Genomic DNA, 25,995 nt, shown 5'->3' with positions numbered 1-25,995 from the left:
TGATGGTCCAAGCTGCTGCACTATGTACTCCCTGCCAACTGAAAGTCAAGAGGTTAAGTGGGACCCACTCTACATAATGTTTAAAACAGCAAAATGTGCAAGAAGAAAAGTATGATTCTTACCACATCTTGCAAAGTTAGCTTCAGTTGATTGGGGAAACTCTTCTTCCCTGTTGGGTAGAGGTAATCCATTTGCCTCCTTCTGCTAAAATGCAAAAGCAAGAGGTCAAGATGTTTCCAGTGGATAAAAGTACGATTGAATTGTACACAGATTTAGCAATTAAGGAAAAAACAATGTATTTTACCCTGCCAGATATAAGATTGGCCAGAGTATGTCCGTCCTATCAACATCCTTCTTAGGCTTATCTAAAACTGGGGGATAAGACCAGTCTTACCATTTACCTGTAAACAAAGAATAGCCAGAGATGAAAACATAGGTAATCAAAGATTACGAAGCTCACCTCGACGAATGTTATCTACATGTAAGGCAAATTTCACATCATATTTTTTTTCTAGTTAGGATACATCCTAAGATCAATATCCATGCAAGTTTGATTTAATTATAGATCTGCTCAAAAAACTTTTGACCTGTTTAGTAATCAAGAAAATTTTGGTCAGTTCCAACATCCAAAGCAAGTCTGGAAGTTTTCATCCTTAGATGCACCATCTATGCAAGTTTAATCATAACAGGCCATAATATTATATAGCTACTCCAAAAAATTACCCTGGTCACTCATCTGGAAAATGTACGTCAGATTCAGAATCCAAGGCAAGTCTGGAAGTATCCATCCCTAGATACATCATCCATGCTAATTTGGTTAAAATATGGCTAAAATTCACTCATGTGGAAAATCTAGGTCAGATCCAGCATTCGAAGCAGGTTGGTTAGTGTACATCCCTAGATGCATCATCCATGAAAGTTTGGTCCAGGTAGGGCTTATAGTTACTTGGGAACGAGACTACTCCTAAATCTAAACCTGGTCTCACATGTGTAAAAATCTAGGTCAGATCCAGCATCCGAAGCAAGTGTGGTAGTGTCCATCCCTGGATGCATCATCCATGCAAGTTTGGTCTGGGTAGGGCTTATAGTTACTTTGGAATGGACCTGCTCCTAAAACTTTAACCTGGTCACTCATCCAGAAAATCTAGGTCAGATCCAGCATCCGAAGCAAGTGTGGTAGTGTCCATCCCTAGATGCATCATCCATGCAAGTTTGGTCCAGGTAGGGCTTATAGTTACTTGGGAATGGACCTGCTCCTAAAACTTTAACCTGGTACACATCTGGAAAATCTACATAAGATCCAGCATCCGAAGTAAGTGTGGCCATGTCCATCCCTAGATGCATCATCCATGCAAATTTGGTCCAGGTAGGGCTTATAGTTACTTGGGAATGGACCTGCTCCTAAAACTTTAACCTGGTCACTCATCCGGAAAATCTAGGTTAGATCCAGCATCAGATGCAAGTGTGGTAGTGTCCATCCTTAGATGCATCATCCATGCAAGTTTGGTCCAGGTAGGGCTTATAGTTACTTGGGAATGGACCTGCTCCTAAAACTTTAACCTGGTCACTCATCTGGAAAATCTAGGTCAGATCCAGCATCCGAAGCAAGTGTGGTAGTGTCCATCCCTAGATGCATCATCCATGCAAGTTTGGTCCAGGTAGGGCTTATAGTTACTTGGGAATGGACCTGCTCCTAAAACTTTAACCTGGTCACTCATCTGGAAAATCTAGGTCAGATCCAGCATCCGAAGCTAGTGTGGTAGTGTCCATCCTTAGATGCATCATCCATGCAAGTTTGGTCCAGGTAGGGCTTATAGTTACTTGGGAATGGACCTGCTCCTAAAACTTTAACCTGGTCACTCATCTGGAAAATCTAGGTCAGATCCAGCATCCGAAGCAAGTGTGGTAGTGTCCATCCCTAGATGCATCATCCATGCAAGTTTGGTCCAGGTAGGGCTTATAGTTACTTGGGAATGGACCTGCTCCTAAAACTTTAACCTGGTCACTCATCTGGAAAATCTAGGTCAGATCCAGCATCTGAAGCTAGTGTGGTAGTGTCCATCCCTAGATGCATCATCCATGCAAGTTTGGTCCAGGTAGGGCTTATAGTTACTTGGGAATGGACCTGCTCCTAAAACTTTAACCTGGTCACTCATCTGGAAAATCTAGGTCAGATCCAGCATCCGAAGCAAGTGTGGTAGTGTCCATCCCTAGATGCATCATCCATGCAAGTTTGGTCCAGGTAGGGCTTATAGTTACTTGGGAATGGACCTGCTCCTAAAACTTTAACCTGGTCACTCATCTGGAAAATCTAGGTCAGATCCAGCATCCGAAGCTAGTGTGGTAGTGTCCATCCTTAGATGCATCATCCATGCAAGTTTGGTCCAGGTAGGGCTTATAGTTACTTGGGAATGGACCTGCTCCTAAAACTTTAACCTGGTCACTCATCTGGAAAATCTAGGTCAGATCCAGCATCCGAAGCAAGTGTGGTAGTGTCCATCCCTAGATGCATCATCCATGCAAGTTTGGTCCAGGTAGGGCTTATAGTTACTTGGGAATGGGACTTGCTCCTAAAACTTTAACCTGGGACGCCGACGCTAACGCCGACGCCGACGCCGACACCGACGCCGACGCCGGGGGTATAGCATAAGCTCATCTCGACTTCGTCGAGGTGAGCTAAAAAGTTATCAAGTATTCATCAAATTAATTTTAAAAAAATTAAACACACACAGAGTGAAAAAGAAGAGTTTCTGTCTTACCCTCTATTTTATAACTGGCTTAGTCCATTCTTACTCTTGGCTCCCTCAGGTTAAAGCATGATGGTCTGCTTAAAAACACCAGATCCAGACAAGTTTAAACCTTTGCATGTAAACACTGAATGTATAAACGTTAACAAAACTGACGTAACTTGACTTCACTAAATGAGAAAGTTATATGTCTCTCAGGAGAAATGAGTAGAACATTTGTCACTTAGGTAAGAATGCATTCAATCAATAATGTTTTTTACCACTTTGGCCAGTTTTGGCTTGTTGATCTAGTCGATGCTCTGGCGATCAGCTCTTCTCTGCAATGTATGGATGGCTAGCTGCCATCAGTCAGTCCCTCCTCTGTGTCCCTGTCAAATGACACAAGATTAGTACAGTTCAGAAACAATGGAAGAAAATTTTCAGATAAAATACCTTTCAATGTATAAATCCCAAAGACAATAAGTATGAAATACATAAAAGAATGGGAGAAAATTACAAATTGCTATAAAGTTACACAAGAAATATGCACAAGAAATAAATAACTCACCTCATAAACCTTTGTTCTTAAAACAGCTCAACCTTTCCCAGACTCCCTGGCTACCAAGTGGCTCCATGTCCTGCTACATCTGGTAGGCCAGTATTCTGCTCTACATCCTATCAATTAAAAGTCCAGAGGTCAAAGTGGAAACAAGTTAAGATCAGTTGTGATTCATAGATGTACACCACAAATTTTCTGGTCCAAATTAACTTTAATAGCTCCAAAAACTTGTCCACTTAATTTGAATAGCATGAAGAGTGACAGTGTAAAGGGTAGAAATCTTAACCTTTATCAGTATTTTTCAGTACACATATTGTAAAATGAAGTTTTTAAATGTACTTGCCAAGTGCTTGCATATTAAACATGTCCACTAGGCAGCAACCTCCCCTTTTTCCGTCAATTTGCAGTCTGGAAGAGAAGAGTGATATTCAAGTAACTATAGGGTTGGTGTAAGAGATCTATGCAATTCAGGACAATTGTTTAAACTGTTTTCTTAGATAAGGCCATTCCAAGTTTTTTCTATGTTTAGCATCCGCGTGCGCCTTGGTTTTGACACCCAGTATCAGAAAAAACAAACAGAATCAGGAGTCCTGAAAGTGATTATTCTGGTCGAAATCTTTGAATTCTGTCATTTTCTCTAGTGATCTATCTTCGATATGTCATATTAGATATATTTTAAGCATTTAATACCTTGATTTTGCTAAAGAATAGATATTTCTATGAGAAAAATATATAATTGAACTCAACTTCTTTGAATGATGTCATTATTATGACTATAAAGTCTGTGTTTAATTTATTGACTTGTGTGTTTTTTGCGAATAGGTAGATAGGTTTTTGAATGATGGGTGGACGCTAAACAGAGAAAAAACTTGGAATGGCCTAACATTGAAATACTTTCATATACTTACACAAAATAAAGTAGTAAATCTCATTATTTTACAGGTTGGGCACTTAATAAAGTGAAACATCCATCCATCAGCTGCTGTTGGACTAGATTTTGACTCATAACCTGACAAAATACTAAGTAAGAAATGTTAGATGTGCCCCCATCCCCCCCCCCCCCCCCCCCACCCCCACACACTACCCCATGCTTGAAATAATAAATGTTTACGATTCTTGTGTAATATCTTGTCTTATGCCATGAATTTTGGAGATGATCAAATGAAGGATTTCTAATATGTTGATTCATGACAATTTTTGTGAAATTTGGCAGAAAGATCAGGGACATGTAATTTGCCCTAACATAGTCACAAGTCTGTTTATAAAGACCAACCTCTATGCACAGTCTGATGATTACAAATTTCTAAGGAATACTGATTGAACAAATGTTAGAATAGTTAAGATGTTTATTAGCAACTTTAAAATTGAAAATAATCAAAATGATGTCTTCCTAATGAAAAAAATTCATTGAAAGGGGAAGTAATATTTTCAAAAACTGCTTACACAGACAGACAACCAACACCTTACTAATGCACAAGCTCTCTCTATATACATATTCTTTTTTTATATATATTTTTTTTTTTTTTGTATTTTTTTGTTTTGTTTTTTTTTTGTATTTTTTTTTTTTTTTTTTTTTGTATTTTTTTTTGTATTTTTTTTTTTTATTTTTTGTTTTTTTTGTTTTTTGTTTTTTTTTTTGTTTTTTTTTTTGTTTTTTGTTTTTTTTTTTTTGTTTTTTTTTTTTTTTGAAAACATATATACAAATATTAAGGACCCCCTATACACTGATGAAAAATGTTTTTTGGACTCTGATAAATTTACATAGCATAAAGGAGGATCTTAAAATTAACTAATTAATCTTTAATATAGGAAGCGCATCTTTTTTATCCAGGAAAAATCTTCAAAGACAATGAAGTAATGAAAAAGAGAAATCGCTTTTGCTTACTCAAATGGAGAAAAACATGCTAATGAAGTTTACTCTATCTTGGTCTAATATACTGTTTAGAATACTCAAGATTTATTTTAAATTATGATATACAATGCAGATAACTATTTATTCTATATTTTATGTCAAATGAGATTCAGTCAAAATACACAAAAGTACCCTGAAAATATTGTGAAGTGTAGAGAGGGTCCTTAAATTGGCAATCACCAGAAGGCAAAATACCACTTACTGTACATCTAGCAGGCTGAGGTGAGATGAGGCGAGGCGAGGGTTGTGGCAGATGGACATACATATATGCATTTAGAACTATGTGTGCAGATGATCCATATAAATAATATACAATATACATGTAAATGAAAATACAAAAAACATTAATAATAAATTTTTATAATCGATCATTGCTTACGAACACACAATCAGAAACTTTTAAAACGATGAAAGACCGATATAAACTGAAATGTTGAATGCTGTGTTTTAGCGGAAAACACAGGGATAAACTTAATTTTACAAAGACGGCATCACGTTACCTCGACCAAGCTACCGTTCGCGGCCATCTCATTTTGCGTTTACAACAAGATAAATCGTACTGAAGTAATACATATCATACAAAGCTTATCAACTTCCTTCCGCGCCAATCATGAAATTTCTAACAAACGAGCAGAATCGCTAAGCCTGACGGATGATCGATTATCAGTGAGAGTAAGTTCAACACTAGTTATAACCAACTTTTTTCTCATTTCAACACTTATTATGAATTGATACATGAATACATTATTACATGAATAACAATACACACAAAAAGTGGTATCTCAGGAAAGAACCTCCAATTACAGATAACTGAGTCTTATGAAGAAAGGAAACAAAATCCCACCATCTCTGTATCCCTGTGATCTATATTCCAACCCAAAGAAATTATCATGACTGGGAAATTAAATTAATATGATGATAAATATATATGGAATTTAAAACGATAAATTAACCAATAAATAATTCCACCAGAGGAAAAAAAATGTCTCTTATTTTTTACATGATTTATTAAAATTCTGAATTCACCCAAAGAAATTATTTGAAAAACCAAGAGTTTCAAAAAAGATAAGTAGTATATATATTAACCAAAAAAGTTTTACAGTTGCAAGATAATTCCCTGAGACGTACAAAAAACACATGGTACAATATTACAAAATAATAATTAAACACATGAAATACAAACATTTACAAATACTCCTTAAGACTAACAGAGAAGCTGGGAAATAACAGATGGAAAATGGGTACCCCACTGAACAATGGAACCCCTAGATTTAGAATTATCAAAATCCTGTCTAAATGAAATTACAGAAGGATTAACGTTAAATTAAAGCAATTATACTAAAAATTTACCAATATTTAATTCAATAGGACTATATGAGAGACTTTCTTCTCATGAATAACAGTGGCTAAATACCGGTGTGTGCTTGAGTTGAAATATTTAGACACAGCATCCATGAGAAACCTAGCTACTTTATAGAGAAAAAAAAAAAATTAACCCAATTTCATTAATTATACATTGGCCTCTGAAGATTTGACTATTTAGGTTTATAGCAAACTCCTGATTTTAATAACAAGAATTACATGACATAGTTAATTAAAAAATGACATAGTTAATTAAAAAAAAAATACTTATGAAATTTTAACTTTACTATTAATCGCAACCCTTAGGAAATTTAGAAAATTTAGGAAATTGAAACAAGATAATGAATAAATTCATACAGTAATTAACCAAAATATCAATCAAAGTATCCTTAGAATTACAATATCCCATGCTTCTATAACAAATTATACACAATATACGGAAGAAATATGAATACAAAGAGTCAAAACAGATACAATATGTAATCCATCATGCACACAGTGGAAGTAATGGTTCTCGTCAGACTGGAGGTTTAAAGAATAAAAATAAGGATTTAAACCCTAATACCTATTCAAATCATTATCAAAGGAAAATTATTTTATCTTTATTTATCAGGTTTAACAAGAAAAAGTGAAGAAAAAAAAATTTCAATGAAAACAAATTTAGTTACTCTCATGAATGACTATAATGCCTAAGTAATGGGGTATGCTAATTAAATGTGTTGAGATAATAATGCAGCATCCATGAGAAAATACTGAAAAATTTAATCTAACTTTTAGTTGTTAAAATAAATATGTATTATGGAAACGTCCATTTTACTTTTACAAATTTTTAAGCTTAGTCAACTCTTAAAAAAATATTTTGTTTTATGAAAATTTTAATCTATAATGTTACTTTAACCTTTTAAATTGACATGAAAGAAGAGAAAAGAAAATTTATTTGACCCTATCTACTGACTAAAACAAACATTAATTACTCTCAAGAATGACTACGTCTAAATAACGGTGTGTGCTATTATTGAGATATTTAGACGCAGCATCCATGAGAAAATAAGTGAAAAAAAAAGGAAAAAATTTAAACTTATTTAATCCTAACTCAAGCTATACCCTAACAAACTGAATTTAAAGAGAATTTAACTTTTAGAAAGAAGTGAAAATAGGGGAAAAAGACTCCAGTAATCAAAGAAACATCCAATGCCATCACAACTGTCCAACTAACTAAGGCTATATCGATATGTACCTATATTCAAGAATGTATCTTATCAAGAAAATATGTATCACGCAAGCAGTTTTTTTCTTATAATTTGTGAAAAAGGTTGGGAATTTCAATCACCAAAGATTATATTTAACTGTTTTGAATTAAAAATGATCAGTAATGATATAAAGATTAAGGAGATAACACAACCTAAAAAATTATTACAAAATACATAAACTTTATCTTGAAATGTTGGTTTTACACTTGTCAAAAGATTGAATTTGAAATGTATTTTTTAACCAGAGGGAGACAGAACTTCGAAATGGATTATATAACATTCAGTTTTTACAAAATTAATGCACTGTTTTTGATGCACTTGTTTAAGAACCCAATAAAGCGCACATCGCTTTATAAAATATGGTACCATATCGTTTCGAAACTTTCTGCTTACTTACTAACCCTCCTGCTGTAAAGCCTCGCCTCATAGGTTCCCTCACTGGTGGTGGCTGAGGACGAAGGGGCACCACTGCTGGGGGGTCACAGCTGGACGAGAGCTGAGGATGACCCTCAACAATCTCAGTAGATGGCAGTTCCATCTCCACAGTCTGTCCAACCTCATCCTTAACAGGAACCTGATCAGGCTGAGGAGATGGCAGCGCCACCTCCACGGTCTGCTCAGATCCTAGCCAAGGAAGGGCTAGTACAGGCTGCGGGGATGGCAGACACACTTCCTCAGACTGGACAGTCTCTGGCTGAGCGTCAGCCATCACAAACTGAGCAGATGGCACAGCCATCTCCACAGTTTGTTCTGGCCTCTCCTCAGGAAGATCCTGAATAGCCTCAGAAAGTGGCAGTGCCATCTCCTCAGACTGTTGAGGTGCATCTTCAACTGTCACCCTCTGCTTAACCCGAGTCCTCCGTACCTAAAAAAGAAAAAAATACCATGTCAAAACCAAGAATTTTAATGTTATTTAATCAAATACAGAAAGCTCTGACAAGACTGTACACGTACTTAACAGGACTTTTTGGTCCTGCTGAGCTCTCTTGGCAAGTGAGATTTTCTGATGAACATTTTTTTCCATTTGTCTTTTTTTTTTTTTTTTTTGCTCCAGCACTAGTGAAATTTATTTCAATTAAACTTGCCAAAATTAGCATCCTTGGGTGAAAGAAATTCAATTTTGTTGAATTAGAGACCCACTCCTTCCTTCAATGGGAGATAAGTGACAAACTGCTTGGGAATAGATCTGCATGCTTCCAAAAAATACTCATTTTATTTTCATTCCGAACAAGAGGTCCATGGGCCAAATCCCTCACCTAAGCATTATGGCTTAGAAAAGGCAGAAATCAGTCATTATTGAAAAGATAAAATATAAAAATGGTCTGGGGAAAACAGGATGGGTGGGTGGCTCATGATTTGAACAATCTTGAATCTGCACTACCTAGCATGCTTCAATATTTTTCTACTAATGATGGCTTTAGTAGAAAAAAATTTTCAAGATTTTTCCCTATATGTTTGAACTTGTATTCTAAGCTGTAAAACTTTGTTTGATCATCCATTGTAGCCCCTCCCTACCCCCAGGGGTCATGATTTAAACAAACCTGATTTTCCACTACCTGAAGGTGCTTTCCTATAGTTATGCCCAATCAAGGCTATGCTGTTCTTGAAAAGATTTTTTCCTATGTATTTTATGTAAAACTTTGATAACCCATTCTGGCACCCTCCCTTCCTCTGGGGGTCATGATTTGAACAAAATTGGATGTACACTACCTGAGGAAGATACCCATAGTTGCCAACTCACTCGATTTCTTCGGGTTACATCCAATTTTTCGACCCTTAACCCGATTATTTCTTATGCCACGGCGGGTCATGCTTTTCACCCGATTATTGCTGAACAACCCAAAGATCTCCCTATTTCCAGATTTTTTTTGATAAAATAATTCTCAATACACAAATGCTTATATATATGTATATAAAATTTAATCATGGTAAATATGTCGTAAATGTCGTTACTTGTTATGACCAGGTATTTTACTTTCCAAATCTGGTCATGACTGTGAATGTCGTTACTTGTTATGACCAGATATTTTACTTTCCAAATCTGGTCATGACCAGATTTTTACATGTTGGAGGTTGGCATGTATGAAGATACCAAGTAAGATTCAACTTTTTTGGCTCAAGTGGTTCTTGAGAAGATTTTCAAAAGATTAATTTTCATGATTATCTCCCCTTAGAAGACTGGCTCTTCATTTGAACAAACTTGAATTTCCTTTATCCAAGGATACTTTGTTGCAAGTTTGGTTAAAATTGGCCCAATGGTTCCTAAGAAGTAAACAAGAGGCCCATGGGCCACATCACTCACCTGAGCAAACAAGCTAGAAAAAAAACAGAAATCAGTTTAGTACTGAAAAGATAAAATGTATAAGTGATTGCTCACAAATCCCTCCCCCCTACCCTGGAAAAAAGGGTAGGGGTTATGATTTGCTTACCCTTGAATTTATTTTATCTAAGGCTATGATTAGTCAAAGAAATATGGATTTGACTAATCCTGACTTTAGATTTTTTTCTGTGTATTTGATCTTTTATTGTGGCTATGCTATATTCTTAAGCAGATTTTTCCTACTATAAAATTCCTATGCAAAAATTAGATTTCTCATTGTGGCCCCCTTCTAAAGCCAGGGTCAAGATTTAAACAAATATGAATCTATGCTACCTGAAGATGCTTCCACAATATAAAGGTGTCTTCCTCTAAGAGTACAGTTCTTTTGTATATATTATAAAAAAATTGATTTATAATGTTGAAAACTGTTTGAGTTTTCACATTATAATGATAATGCTCATAATAATTAAAATTCAAAGATATGCATTCAGATGGACAAGCTGATATATGACTGTAAAGTGAACGTAAACTGTGTTGTAAACAGGGCACGAGCTCTATTACTGTTAATGTTTACGTTTCACCGGGTGTGTTCAACTTGTTAGACTCTGCACACATCATTGAGCATGGACTGACGATACTGGTGAGTTGGTTTTGCTTTCTCACATTTCTACTCTGAATTTTTAATTTTTTTCATGAATACACAACAAAATTTCTACTTTTCTCAAGTATTAAGGATAAAGTTTATTTTGTGAAAGTGCAAGGACGTGCCAATCAAACGCGTCCCGAAATTCGTAGTTTAAATAATTTCCAGATAAAATAAATTTTTTTAATATATTTCTGAGTGAAATGCTATAGCAACATATATGTCATGATATTAGAGGTTTAAAAATTATTCACAAATTATGTGTTTCATTTTCATAAATAATTTTTTTTTTAAAAATTTAAATGTCTATCCAGCCTCTAATAACATATTTTATTAGACATTCATATTATGCATTTATTAATAGCAAATTTTAAACCAAAAAGCATCTTATTTGCAAATAAAACATTTTTTTCTTTTTCTTTGAAAAAATGCAAAAATATTGTATAAAATAATTAAAAGCTAATATCGGTCTTGCAATGCTGAAACCATAGTTTAAAAGGGATTTCTTAAAGATCTATTAAATAAAAATTTGGTGTGGCATTCCTCCTTAAGCTTTCATATACTAGTCGGTTAATTGTATAGTTAAGAATTGCCCCCAAAACTCAGCCTATAAACTGCTATGTAACTGCCTATTAACTGCGGCCTAAGAAATGCCTCTAGACTTCTTGCAAACTGGTTACAAACTGGTAATTAGGAAAAGAAACTTCTTATAGATTGCAAAAAGGTTGAAATCAATTTGTTTATCCATTAGCAGACTGGGGAAGGTTAAGAAACAGTATACAGTTAAAGTATATCATTGAGGGAGTAAGCAAGATTCCAGTTCCCCAAGAGCAAGTCTATTTCCTGAGGCACCTGCGCCAAGGGAAATAGACTTGCTTGAGGGGAACTGGAATCTTGCTGACTTCCTCAATGATATACTTTAACTGTTTTATAATACCAATACAAACAAGAAATTTGGAAAAAAAAGTTAAAATCAATACTGTAACAATGTTTAATTTTAATTCAAGTATCCGACTTCGTAACAGGGATAAATAAAAAATCATAACAACACAACAGAATTTATTACAGTCATTAAAGAAATTCCATTTTATCATTAAATAATTGTTCATTGTCTGAACTACTTTGTAAAATATTGAAGGAAACATTACAGTTAGCCGAGATTACAAAGTTAAGTGATCTGTCTAGCTCTCAGTGCACATCAGTTTACCATGTTGACATCACAATACGAGGCATAACATTTCCCCTATGAATTAGGCCCCGCCTCCTTATATGATGCATTAACATAGCTGCATCATGAATATTTATGAGTTTATTTGGTACTCATTTGAACTATTTATATGATTAAAAGAAATTGCTTATAGTGTTCAGAATAGGTGTGTATCAGTTCATCAGACTGTCACACCTTTTTGCAGGGAATCAGTCCTTTTATGGTGATTTTCAGGGAATCAGCAAAATATATCAATTTACTCTTATATAGTGAAAAATCAGTAGACTGGTAAAATAAAATGAGATAAAAACAAAAACCCAATCTTCTATTGGAAAATTCAAATTAACAATATTAATTATCAAGATATCAAATAATTGCCCCCTTTCAGACCCCCCCCCCAAAAACATTGGTATTGTAACGGAATCTTATTTGCCTTGTTATTAACTTACCGGAATCTCCACCACATAGTCGCTGTGCCACCTGGGAGACCGTCTAGTCCTTCCAGATCGTCTAAGCTCCATACTACAATTACAAAAAAAAATAATCACACAACAAATTCAGTATTTTTCTTTGATTTCAGAATAAGTAATGCAGAATCAAAATTCAAATGTTATATGATAATATTTTGAGAGACTATTTGTTTAATATACTGAAATTAAAAAAAAAAAAATATGTCAATAGGACATGAATGCCCCACCGAGGGTATATCAGTATTGCAACATAAAAATTTGTATTCATTAGTGTATGATGTTTGATGAGAATATCTTGAATAGTTTCTTTAAAATTGAAACTGAAATCTAAAAAATTGAATATAGATGATAAATTCTCACCAAATTATGTGTTAGTGCATAAGCTTACATAAAATATCTTAAATGGTTTCTTTAAAACTAAACAAAATGCAAATTTAAGAAAAGTGAGGTCATGGTCAGAGGATACTTCAAGGTCTCAACTTTTGATGCAGTTGAATATCTCTCACTAAAACTTATCACCATGTGATGTTTGATAAAAACATCAGGATTATTTTAAACTGAGCTAATTACTAATTTAAGAAAAGTGAAGTCAAGGTCAAAGGAAAGGTTAAGGTCAAAAATGCTGATTCAGTTGAATAGCTTATTTCAGTATGTATCAGCATATGAAATTTGATTACACTATATTGAATGGTTTCTTTATAACTGAGCTAACACCAAGAAAAGTGAGGTCAAGGTCAAAGGAAAGGTCAAGGTAAAAAATAAATTGATGCAGTAGAATAGCTCACATCAGTAAGTATCAGCATATGAAGTTTGATAAAAATAATGGAATAATTGAATAGTTTCTTTGAAACTGAGCTTTGAAGTAAGCTAAATGCAAAGCATGATGGAAGAACAGATGGAAGGATGGAAGACGGACATGACAAACTCTATATGCCCCAGCCATATTCATGGTGGGGCATAAAATAAAGCCCTACAATGTTTTTTTGGGGTTTTTTTTTTTTTGCATTCAGTGTATTTTTCAATTATTTTCACTGGTCATTATCAGCATGTTACGTTGTCATTGTGTGACACTTTCTTTGAATGATGTCAAACACTAAAATCAGGGTAAACATTTGATAGATAATATTGTTTATGGCTGTCTTGAAATAAAAAAAAAATTTAAACATCACAATTAATAATAAATGAATTCTCTCCCACTATCACATTCCTCCAACAAAATGGGTAAACTGTGGGCTCATAAAAAAACAAGAGGCCCAAGGGCTTTATAGGTCACCTGAGTATCATGTAACAACTTTCCAACAATTGACTTTGGTTCGTGTTTTAAACCAGAGGCCATGAAATTCACAATTTTGAAAGAGGCACCATTGCTCACCATAACTATACACGTAGCATGCTTTAAGTTTGATTACTTAATACACATCTCAAAGCATAGTATGGGAACAAAGAAAAAATGCATTTCCATTAATCAGTAATAATCAGCAATAATCAGTAGTGCCCCCCCCCCAGTTTCCGAAAACCATCGGTCCTACCTGCAAAACCGATAGAAAATCGAAATGTCCGATGCAATTCCCTCTTTTACCAGTCCACGTGACCGATGGCTTGTCTTGAGACACAGTTAGATTATTCTAATTAATTGTACTCTGATCTATTGCGATGTCACCAGGGGTGTGCAATTAGCATCGCTCGACACCTGGGGCTACCATTTTTTGGGGCCGGGCTAGTAGTTTTCTGCAAGGAGATAGCCCCTTAGGCTAGTAAAAGTAAAAACTACCAATGTGATACACGAAAAGCACTACTGATATTTTCATTCATTTTCTGCTATTAAATTCCCAATAAATGAAAAATTTCCAGGCAGCATGCTCCTATTGTTCGTAAATCTCCATAAACTTATCCATTTTGCAATACTTACTGATTAATTTATTTACTTCCAAAAACGATCGGTTTTTTTTTCTAATCCGAAATTCCTCCATTCCTCTGTTTATGGTAAACACATGCAGATATCTCGTTAAACTATTTACGATCACTCAATCAACTGAAAGACGAGTGTTATGTGATTTACATAAAATATAGTTCCAATGTATTTAATGATTAAAGATTAAAAAAAAAAAGGATTTTTGCTTCAGTTTAGATTAGTGCAATGTCCAGAAAAAGGGGAGATAATTTATTTGAATTCATTTTTCTATCATAATTATTAATTTATACTTGATTCAATTTTACAAGTGAGAATTAAACTTTTAAGTTTAAAAAGAATGACCTAGTCTTCAGACCCTGAATTTTTCAACAATAAACTATATTTTTTTCATATTAGTTGTTATCCCCCCCCCCCCCATTTGGGCTAGCAACTTTTTACTTGGGGATAGTGAATTTATTGCTAGCCCGTGGGCTAGTGCTTGAACTTTTTAATTGCATACCCGTGTTCTCACAATCGGTGTTGTAATGATCTGCGGAAAGATTTACAAACTCAATTTGAGTACTATATAAACCAATGCCATTTTCTTTTGAATTACATCATGAAATATACTAAAATTTATTCGGACTGATAGAATTTCCTTTGGACTGGTAGAACACATTAAGCCATCAGTCTGAATGACTGATAGAAATATTTGGTTTTCAAAAACTCTGCCCCCCGGAAACCCCTGACCCTGGGGCCACACATTTCACAATTTTCGAAAAAGCACCCTTGCTCATCATAAATGTTTGATTAATACCAAGGAGCAGATTTCAAAGCATCAATTCATAAGCCCCCCCCCCCCACTCACCCCTGACCCAGGGGCCTTGAAATTCAAAATTCTGGAATATTAGGAATCTTGTTTATCGTAGCTATATACTTAGATCATCAGCATAATACCCAGGAGCAGAGGAGATGATTTTCAAACAATTCATGCAGTTTTACTATATAATCATTATAGCCCCACCCTAACACAAGAACCCCTGATCAATGGGCCATGAAATTCACAATTTCGGAAGAGGCATCCTTCCTCATTATAACTACGAGGGTTGTCCCAGAAAAACGCAAACTTTTTAAATATTTCACAAACTACCTGACCAAAAATATTAATTTTTTGCACAATGTTGGGAAATGATTTTTTTCGTCATTTTGACCAAAAACTTTAAGGTTATAATGTCATATGCATTTATAAACAGCATTTAAAGGGTGTTAAATATCTGTGGTCGGCGCACGGCAATTTCTTGACTTTCAAAACAGCATTGCCATCTATGTTTTCTTTATTACCAGACTATACGGAAATATAATGTGACAAAAATTTACATCCATAAAACTGTACCATCTAGAGTACTCGTGTAAAAAATCAATACTTCGACATCATGATTAACAAAAATATGACTTTATATGCACAAACACTATTAGTAAGATATTGTCAAAAATGGCAACATCAGGCGATAATGCGGCGCACCAAAATATCACTAAGTACTGCATGGAGCGGGTATGACTCCTGTTCATACGGGAAAAGAGCTTGGAATGCGGGAACAACACAAATACATGTATGGAACACTGGTTTATTCATAGTAAAAGAGGTTCAAAAAATGGACGGACTGGTTGTCCAATGGAAGTAGCGTTTGGTAGACCAAAAAAAATGACGACAAACTGAAAAGTCTAGATCTGGACATCAGGTGTGGAGACCACCGTTAACTATGCGAACAGTAAAGTTTATGATCAGGGGTTGGGAAATTGTCTATTAAAAGAATTAATTCCTTGATAATTCTTAACTGTAGTATGAAATGGATAACTCTGTAACTAAAAGAAAATCAAATGCAGTATCCAATTTATGCTTCGAACTACTTTTTAAAGGCGTGCAATTTCTCAACAAATTCAAAAACTCAACTATCTACTATTTTTGATATCGTCGGTGTTGCACCAGCAGCTATTTTTAATGATTCATTTATCAGAGAGAAAAAACTTATTTATAGAGATATTTTACTGAAATTTCTGTGATTTATGTAAAAGATGTTCATTATGGTGCATGCCGATTTTTACTTGTATGATATTAGTGAAACAAAAAATAATAAAAATGTTCGCGTTTTTCTGGGACAACCCTCGTATGTACATAGTTCATTGGTTTAATACCCAGGAGCAGAGGAGAAAATTTTCAAACAATTTATGCACTTTCACTATATAATCATTAGAGCCCCACCCTAACACTAGAACCCCTGACCCAGGGGCTATGAAATTCACAATTTTGGAAGAGGCACCCTTCTTCCTCATCATAACTATGTACATAGTTCATTTGTTTAATACCCAGGAGCAGAGGAGAACATTTTCAAACAATTCATGCAGTTTCACTATGTAATCATTAGAGCCCTGCCCTAACACCAGAACCCCTGACCGACAGAGCCATGAAATTCACAATTTTGGAAGAGGCATCCTTCTTTATCATAACTACGTACATACAGTTCAAAAAATCCACTTGGTTTAATACCAGGAGCACAGGAGGAGATCTTCAAAGAATTCATGCATTTTCACTATAGTCATTAGAGCCCCATCCTTACACCAGAACCCCTGACCAAAGGGCCATGAAATTCACAATTTTGTAAGAGGCACCCTTCCTCATCATAACTATGTACATAGTTTATTAGTTTAATACTCGGGTGCAGAGGAGAAGATTTTCAAACAATTCATGCAGGTTTACTTTTTAATCATTAGAGCCCTTCCCTTACACCAGAACCTGGCCCATGGGCCATGAAATTCACAATTTTTACTCCCCTTCACCAGTGTTTGAAACTCACTGTAAAATTAGCCAGACATGCAGGGCTGACTGCTACTGAAAGTTGTCTGTCCTGCCAAAAATCTACTAGCCCGAGAAAATATAATTGTCTTTTATAACTTTGTTTTTAGCAATAGCATGAATGGGGCCAGATCACTATAACTTCGATCCGATTCCGTAGGATGACGAATTCTACCCCCTTTGCTTCTTACACTTTACTACCGATACTATTGGTTGATGAGATTTATCAAATATATGAATTTTAATTTATGGGATATTTTAACAGTCTAGCAGTGCGTCCATACATGCAGATCTGTTCGCCCATGGCAAAATTTGTGTGTCTCGGGCGGTCGGGCGCACGGTTATTTCAAACATAGCCTTCACCCATAAATGCTATATGCCAAAATTGATTGTAATTGGTTCAGTGGTTTCAGAGAAGAAGCTGAAAATGTTTAAATATTAACACACGACGACGGACAAAAACAGATAGCATTACATCACCTGAGTAAACTCAGGAGACCTAAAAAAGAGTTGGGGCTTAGTAACTATCCTTTCCATGCATTACAAGCCCGTGTTGCAAACATCCATGATGAATAAAATGATTCGCTAGAATGAATACAATTCATTATATATGAATACGGTATATATATTTATAATATATACATGATAAAGAATCCAAATATAAACACTTTTTTTACAGAATTTTTACTAAAAAATTTTTCAGGAAAACATAGGTAATCAAAAATTACGTATCTCATCTCAACAAATGTTCATAATCTATAAAGAAAGGCATTTAAGTCTCTTACCAAACAAATGTTTTGGTAATCTCAGCCTATATATATAAACTTCTACACAAGTTTGGTCCAGGAGGATCTATAAATACTTGATAACAGATCTGCTCCAAAAACTTTAACTGCACAATAAGACTGTAAAATGTAAATCAGAATCAGCCTCTACAGTATATCTGGTAGTACAAACATAGTAACATATATATTCAATGCAGTGGGAGGCTCAGTCACAATAGGCTTATAGTTTATACTTGGGAATGGATGACAGCTCTAAATTAACTTAAACCTCTTAATTCATCTGGAAAATGTAGGTCAGATGACAACATCTAAAGCAAGTCTGTGGTGTGCATCTTTTCTTGATGCATCATCCCATTAAAGTTGTTCCTAAGGTAAGGCTAATAGTTACTTGAGAATGAACCTGTTTAAATAACTGTAGGTTAGATCAAGCAGCTAAAGCAAGGCAGACAATGTGCACCCCCTAAATTACATTCATCATCAATGCATGGTTGTTCTAATCCCGGGCAGAGAGCAAAATTAAAACAAGAGGCCCAGGGGCCACATCGCTCACCTGAGAACTATGGCTAGGAAAAAGCAGAAATCAGTTCAGTCTTGAAAGGTTGAAAAGTTTAAATATAAAAGTGGTTCGCGGGGAGGGGGGGGGGGGGGGGGGGTCATGAATTGAACAAATTTGAATCTACATTATCTGAGGATGCTTCCATTTAAATATGACCAATCATGGCTTTGCTGTTCTTGAGTAGAAGATTTTTAAAGATTTAACCTATGTATTCCTATGTAAAACTTTGACAAATTTGAATTTTTAAAATTTTGACAAATGATCGCCCATTGTGGCCCCACCCGACCCCCGGGGGTCATGATTTGAACAAACTTGAATCTACACTACCTGAGGATGCTTCCATGTAAATATGACCAATCATGGCTTTGCTGTTCTTGAGAAGAAGATTATTAAAGATTTTTCCTATATATTCCTATGTAAAACTTTGATCGCCCATTGTGGCCCCACCCGACCCCCGGGGGTCATGATTTGAAAAACTTGAATCTACACTATCTGAGGATGCTTCCATGTAAATATGACCAATCATGGCTTTGCTGTTCTTGAGAAGAAGATTTTTAAAGATTTTTCCTGTATATTCCTATGTAAAACTTTGATCGCCCATTGTGGCCCCACCAGACCCCCGGGGGTCATGATTTGAACAAACTTGAATCTACATTATCTGAGGATGCTACCATATAAATATGACCAATCATGGCTTTGCTGTTCTTGAGAAGAAGATTTTTTAAAGATTTTTCCTTTATATTCCTATGTAAAACTTTGATCGCCCATTGTGGCCCCACCCGACCCCCGGGTGGTCATGATTTGAACAAACTTGAATCTACACTACCTGAGGATGCTTCCATGTAAATATGACCAATCATGGCTTTGCTGTTCTTGAGAAGAAGATTTTTAAAGATTTTTCCTATATATTCCTATGTAAAACTTGGATCGCCCATTGTGGCCCCACCTGACCCCCAGGGGTCATGATTTGAACAAACTTGAATCTACACTACCTGAGGATGCTTCCACATAAGTTTCATATTTTCAAGCACAGTGGTTCTTGAGAAGAAGATTTTTTAATGATGCCATTAATTTTTCACGAATTCTTAATTATCTCTCCTTGGAAGAAGACGTGGCCCTTCATTTGAACAAACTTGAATCTTCTTTACCCAAGAATACTTTGTGGCAAGTTTGGTTGAAATTGGCCCAGTGGTTCTTGAGAAGAAGATGAAAATGTGAAAAGTTTACAACAACAACAACGACAGACAATGGACAAATATTGATCAGAAAAGCTCACTTGAGCCTTTGGCTCAGGTGAGCTAAAAAATGAGTGGGTTTGAAAATTCAATCCCAGTGTTTAAATATTGCAGTGAATAAATAAATTTTCTTTACCTCTCATTTTCCATAAAAACACTACAATATTTTTGCAGGGACCTATATACTAACTTATATAGGTCCCTGATTTTTCTGATGTAATTTTAGAAACAGATATTTAGCCAATCAAAATCTTTGCCCGGGATTAGCACATACCATTTCATGGTTGAATTCGAATTTTCCACTCGCCGGGCAGAGTTTTGACGTTTTTACAGAGATAAAAGAAAATAAAGACAACCATGCCATATATGGTTGTGTAAATAAATTATCGTAGAAGACATAGGTATAAACAGTTTGCCAGTGCATGTCCTCTGAAATTGTAAATGAGTGCGATTCTGAGGGAGGGGGGTACTCCGTGTAATTCAGAGTTGGATACCTTGTGTTTTATTATACTATGGGTTAAAAAATTTATTACAGAAACAAGTGCCTGTGGTTTTGGCTTATACAATCTCATCTTAGGGAGCACTTTCCACTGCAGGAGAGTTGGAACTACAATTTGGTTAAACTCTATCGAAATCCAGCTTCAAGCACTAAGCCATCTTTGATTTTTTATTATTGACATTGAGAAACTGAACTTTTCAACTACATGCATAGGACATTTTTTTTAAACTAAGTTTATTGACTTTTAATATCCCCGGCATTTATCCCCATGAGCATGCGTAGACATTACTGCTTGTCTTTTTCCTATTTCATGCGTTAATTAACTGCATGTACTTTCATATTCAAGCTGTTTTACACATAACTATAAATTGTTTAAATAATTATGTATAACAATATGTCAATGCATATTTGTAAACAGAATGAAATATATGAGGATGTCTTCTCGGACAAGGACCAGAAATGGCGGGAATGATCGAGTACTCACCTTGCTACGTTTTCAACAGAAAGCTGCATAAACTCGAAAAATTAATGAAAACAACATTAATAAACTAACCTTAATTCAAAGTATTCTCTGCTGTATTCTAGTCGTTGAAGGAATGCTTTTATTTCGTGAAGATAGCTTTTGGCAAATGCAATCGCAAATCACTGCTATTGACAGATAGACTCTCAATTTCAGTGTGACGAATTCTTTTTCAGTCCTAGCTCACGTGACCAATGTTGCTCAATGGAGCATGCATGAACATGGGGGTGGGGAGAGAGAGAAAGAGAGGGAGATTGTTTCTACATTGTTTTGTTTGATTGTTTTTGTTTTTGTTTTCGTTTTTTGAAAAAAAAAAATCCTTTGCGTCTTCCGAAAACCAATTTAGGTTTTCGGACCCGAACACGACTCTGTTGTAGAGTTCGGATTGGCTTGTGAAGATAATACTATATGTTTATTTATTTATTTACCAATTAGAGGCCCTCAAGGGACAAAAAAAGTACATTGTATTTTCATATAAATGTAATGCAATATACATACATACAAGAGAGAAAGAGTTGCATAATTGATAGGAAAAAGGGAAAAAGAGGGAATAAACCAACCAGATAGTTTTTATACATATATATATATACATAAATTATGAGCAAAAAGATTTGTTATATATACATATATATAAATATATATATATATATATATATATATATATATATATATATATATATATATATATATATATATATATATATATATATATATATATCATGCAACTCTTTTAAGTTTTGGATCACGCCCTGGTCCATAGGCTGTGTCTTACTGGTGGTGTTTGGAGGGGAAAAGATCAGCTTAATGGCCTTCAGTCCTGTGACTCTAGGATGGGCAGGGCAATTGTCCACGATCATGGCTACTTTTCTTTTTTGTTGGTTGGATTTTCTGCCTAATGACCGCGGCCAGTTGGAGAACAGCTCTGATGTTATCCAGGCTTTCTTGTTGGCGTCATATTAAGTGGGCAGAGTTTTCACGTTTTTAAAACAACGTGGATTTTTTGCTTTGCCTAAAAAGCGGCATCTCATGCTGGCGCACACAAGTACCGTTAGCCTGTCCTTGCTGCGGAAAAATAACCCGGACTCGTCTGCATTAAAGATATCCTTTGGGTTGTATTCGCAAAGGAATGTCTTTAATTCAGCGACCCATTCTGTCATATCGTCTCCTTCCTAGAATTGACCCTAAATAACAGGTACAGTGTACTTTTATTTATTTCTCATACTTGAATTCGGATTTTTGTTGCTATACAAAATGTATACAACTATAATACTATAATGGCACAGTATGTTGTAATTGGAGGACTTTGGGGGGAGGGGGATAGGTGAAGATGTACAAAATATTACAAACAAGATGCCCATGGCCACATCGCTCACCTGAACACATTGGCTAAGAGTTCAGTATTTTATGATCGGTATCAACCTATCCCTTAAGGGGAGTGGGGGGGGGCATGATTTGAACAAACTTGAACTTACACTAACTGAGAATGCTGAAATATTTCTTTGGCATATCATGGCTTTAGAAATTTTTAAAAAGATTTTTTCCTTTAAGTTGTATCTTCTATTTTGGACCCACCCTATCCCCAGGGGTCATAATTTGAACAAACTTGAATTTACACTACCTGAGGATGCTTCCATATAAATATGACCAATCATGGCTTAGTGGTTCTTCAGAAGAAGATTTTCAAAGATTCCATTAATTTTTCACTAATTTGTAATTATCTCCCCTTGGAAGAAGGCATGGCCCTTCATTTGTATCCCTTTTACCCAGGGATACTTTGTGGCAAGTTCGGTTGAAATTGGCCCAGTGGTTCTGGAGAAGAAGTCGAAAATGTTAAAAGTTTACAGACAGACGGACGACGGACAAAATGTGATCAGAAAAGCTCACTTTAGCTTTCAGCTCAGGTGAGCTAAAACTATAATAACTACGATGGGTTATCAAAAAGTTCGTGGACTGATGCGATAAAATTAATACTATCGATAACATTATCAATTTCTTAAACAATCTAACACGAAAGAGTGCCAGCTCAAAGTATTTTAAAACGGAGGTACTACATGTATATAAACTTAAAAAACCTTTTCTTTAACTGGTTGAACTATTTGAATTTTATAAGATGATAAAACAATCGACAAATGACTTGTGCAATTTTTTTTTAATTTATATATCTTCATAACAAGCATAATACACCCCCCCCCCCCGAAAAACAGCAATTTTCTCTTTTGTTGCATTGATACCTAAAATGTAATTTCTTTCGTCTTTGTTAGTTGCATGTGAATTATCCGTTAAAATATAACTTAATATAATTTAAAAATTGTGTAAATTGATAACTAAGTCTGTATTCTTTGAGAACTGAGTCACAACACTTACTTGGCTTATTTTACTTTTACTGATAAAAATATCTTACTGGAAATAATTTGGATTGGTTTCATTGCAATCATCAAAATTTAAGATAAAAAAAGTTTTAACCAAAATATTTTTTTGTATTATGATAACATAAACATTCATACTGAATGGACTTTCGAATATTTTACATGGTGTTTGAGCTAAATTTTCTTTATTGAATGTAATTGTCTTACATTTGAAAACATGAGCAAGGAGGACATCTGAGTATGGCATATGTTGGAGGGCTACAGCTTGACCCTTCAGTCTTTCAATTTTCTCATCCATGCAGTGTTTTACTAATTCATTTAATGTATTGAGTTTTATTTATATGATTAAAGGTCTTAAAGTCCTTGTTTTAAAAGAAATAATGCTATTTTTTACATATAAACTTCTCAGAGTAAATGCATCCCCCCATTTCATTTTCGGTAAAATAGTAAGTCTTTAAATTTTTTAAGTAAACATGAACGTTTGTTCACAAATCCATTTCACAGCAGTAAGTACTGCATAATAAAAGATGACATTAACTCAGTAGCTAAAATGCTCAGCTCTTTTACTCAACGTTAACTTCGTTTAAAAATAATTCTCTCCTTCTACATCTTTTCCTCTCCATTAGAAGCTATTTGAACATTTGTGTAGATGTTTCCCTTACGATTAGTGATTTGGTTGTTTTCCAGTTTTGTCTTTCCTACACACAGCGGCATATACATCTCCCTTCACCTCTCCTACGATTGGATCATTGTTTCTCTGTAGAGTCCCAGCTTGGTTTGTCATGACTTCTGTATTCTCTCTGTTGAAACAACGAACGAATGAATATGGAAGATTTTCTTGCATTTCGTTTGAGTTTTAACAGTTCCCACCCTTTTTTGATAAAATTATTTCTCTCAAGTTTGCATCGTCAATTAGTGAATAATCCCCTTCCTGCAACGGAAGCGAGATCGCGATCTCATCAGCGTTTGAATATGGGCAATTCGTTGTTGAATCTGTAAACTGTAAATGGCAGTTATTAGTTTGAAGATGATCTGAGTCATTATTTTGAAGACGATTTATATTGCTGTAATGGACTAAATCCTGATTTTGAAACGTACTCTTGGGTCTAAGATTTTTTTCCTCCTCTCTATTGTTGAAAAAACGTCTGTTTTTAAAAGAATTTCTAAAATACAATTCTGGGCTTTCTAAAAATGTTTTAAAAAGAAACATTGTCTGTGCAAGTCTATACAGACTATATATATAAAGAGAGAGAGAGAGAGATATAATGAGATAGATAGATAGATAGAAGCAATCAATCGCATTTATTGTCTTTTTCAATGTTTTTTCTCTCACACATGCTTTATTGTAAATATTCGTGTTTATAATATCCTCTCTACACCGAAGTTACAGCTTATAAGATGAAATATGGAGATAACGAACAGCAATCAAACTCAAAAGTCCATTGAAACAAAACAAATCGGAAGCAGAGCAAACACGGACCTCTGAAAAAACATCAGAGGCGGGATCAAATGCCATGGAGGAGTAAGCGTCCTCTGTCGACCGGTCACACCCGCCGTGTGCTCCTTGTCATGATCGGGCAAACGGAAAAATTGGTGTTTAAATAATAGCCTAACAATTAGTATGAAAAACGTCAGTCAGCATTAGACTTAATGATATATTGTTTTTACTGACAAGGTCATTGTATCGACCATAAAACTTACGAAATGATGACTTTAAACGAAATTGTTGATATCCTTGTTTCTTCAACTTGTTTGTCAATAGCTTGCCTTGTTTTAGAATTTGTTCGTAAGTGGAGCATGCTCTTGAGTATCGAATCAACTGGGAGATATAAACCCCATATGCAGGCGATAAGGGTATATTGCTTTATAAGTAAGGGAAGTTGACGATAGAAAAGTTAAAGTCATCACGTTTATCATAAAGTTTTGTTGTTAGGTTACCATAAACGTCTTTTTCTGGTAAAATATCCAGATATGAATCAGGTGTGTCAGACCCTGTGGTATCTTTTTATAACAAGTTCACTGGGATATATGGAGTCGACATATGAATGGAAGTAACTATTGTTAATTGATAATACGTCATCAATATACCGGTATCTACTAGTAAATGTCGAGTTGAAGGCCGCAGCAAGTGTCTTCTTCTAATGTATAAGTTTTTGAATAAATTCTGCCTCATATGAATGCAAAAATAGGTCTGCTAATAACGGGGCAAATTGGTAGTATGGGAATTCCGACAGATTGTTAGTAAATCCGATCTCCAAAAACTACATAGATAATGTCAATCAGAAGCATCTTTTTAACATCTACTTCAGAGTACTTGTTTGTACAATCAGAATGTTTTTTTAACAAAATAATTGTGCAAATGACCACTTGCAAGATAAGAAAATTTACGAGTTCCATTTTTAATTAGAATAAACTATTGTTTCGCCTATTGGGTATAATTGATAAATGATACAATCATATTCGTTACTTCTGCTTGAAAAAAAAAACATAAATGATGGAATGAAATTCCGAAAATTACATATACGAATCGTGTGAACAGTTTCATAGAAATGATTAGCTTTAATTTATTTAATTTTAAAAATATACATTATTGTGGTGCCTAAAGTTAAGTAAAGCAAAGAATGGTGTGTTATTTGTGGATAAAAATATTATCAAATATATTATATTATTAAATCTATTTAAAAAGAAACAATCCATCATATTGCATCGTTAATGTTTATTTCCCTAATGCTTTTGTAATTCTGGTCAAATAAGGAATTATATATACATTCTTCTAATTTTACAACATTCTGAATTTTGGGTATCAGTTTTTTAATTTCGACAAATAGTGTTGCCATAACTAG

General features: G+C 34.8%; 1 protein-coding gene and 1 long non-coding RNA gene across 2 annotated transcripts; both read right to left on the bottom strand.

The window, feature by feature from the left end:
- Positions 1–310: 310 nt before the first annotated feature.
- On the bottom strand, positions 311–3,396 carry LOC133183929 (uncharacterized). The gene is made up of 4 exons (XR_009720780.1): positions 3,295–3,396; positions 3,008–3,115; positions 2,760–2,827; positions 311–401 (listed from the first exon to the last, which is right to left on the bottom strand). It is a non-coding gene; the product is annotated as an uncharacterized LOC133183929 (long non-coding RNA).
- A 4,658-nt stretch (positions 3,397–8,054) lies between these two features.
- Positions 8,055–23,872, bottom strand: LOC133182866 (uncharacterized). Its single transcript, XM_061317713.1, has 3 exons — positions 23,760–23,872; positions 12,429–12,501; positions 8,055–8,674 (listed from the first exon to the last, which is right to left on the bottom strand). Exons 1-3 carry the CDS (start codon positions 23,870–23,872, stop codon positions 8,132–8,134), a joined length of 729 nt encoding a protein of 242 aa, XP_061173697.1. The 3' UTR covers positions 8,055–8,131.
- Between the last annotated feature and the right edge of the window lie 2,123 nt (positions 23,873–25,995).

This window comes from Saccostrea echinata, unplaced genomic scaffold (assembly GCF_033153115.1).
Source record: "Saccostrea echinata isolate AGI-Se365-2 ecotype Australia unplaced genomic scaffold, CSIRO_AGI_Sech_v1 ptg000009l, whole genome shotgun sequence".
Taxonomy (NCBI): Eukaryota; Metazoa; Mollusca; class Bivalvia; order Ostreida; family Ostreidae; genus Saccostrea; species Saccostrea echinata.
This window is presented reverse-complemented; position numbering and strand designations above follow the sequence as displayed.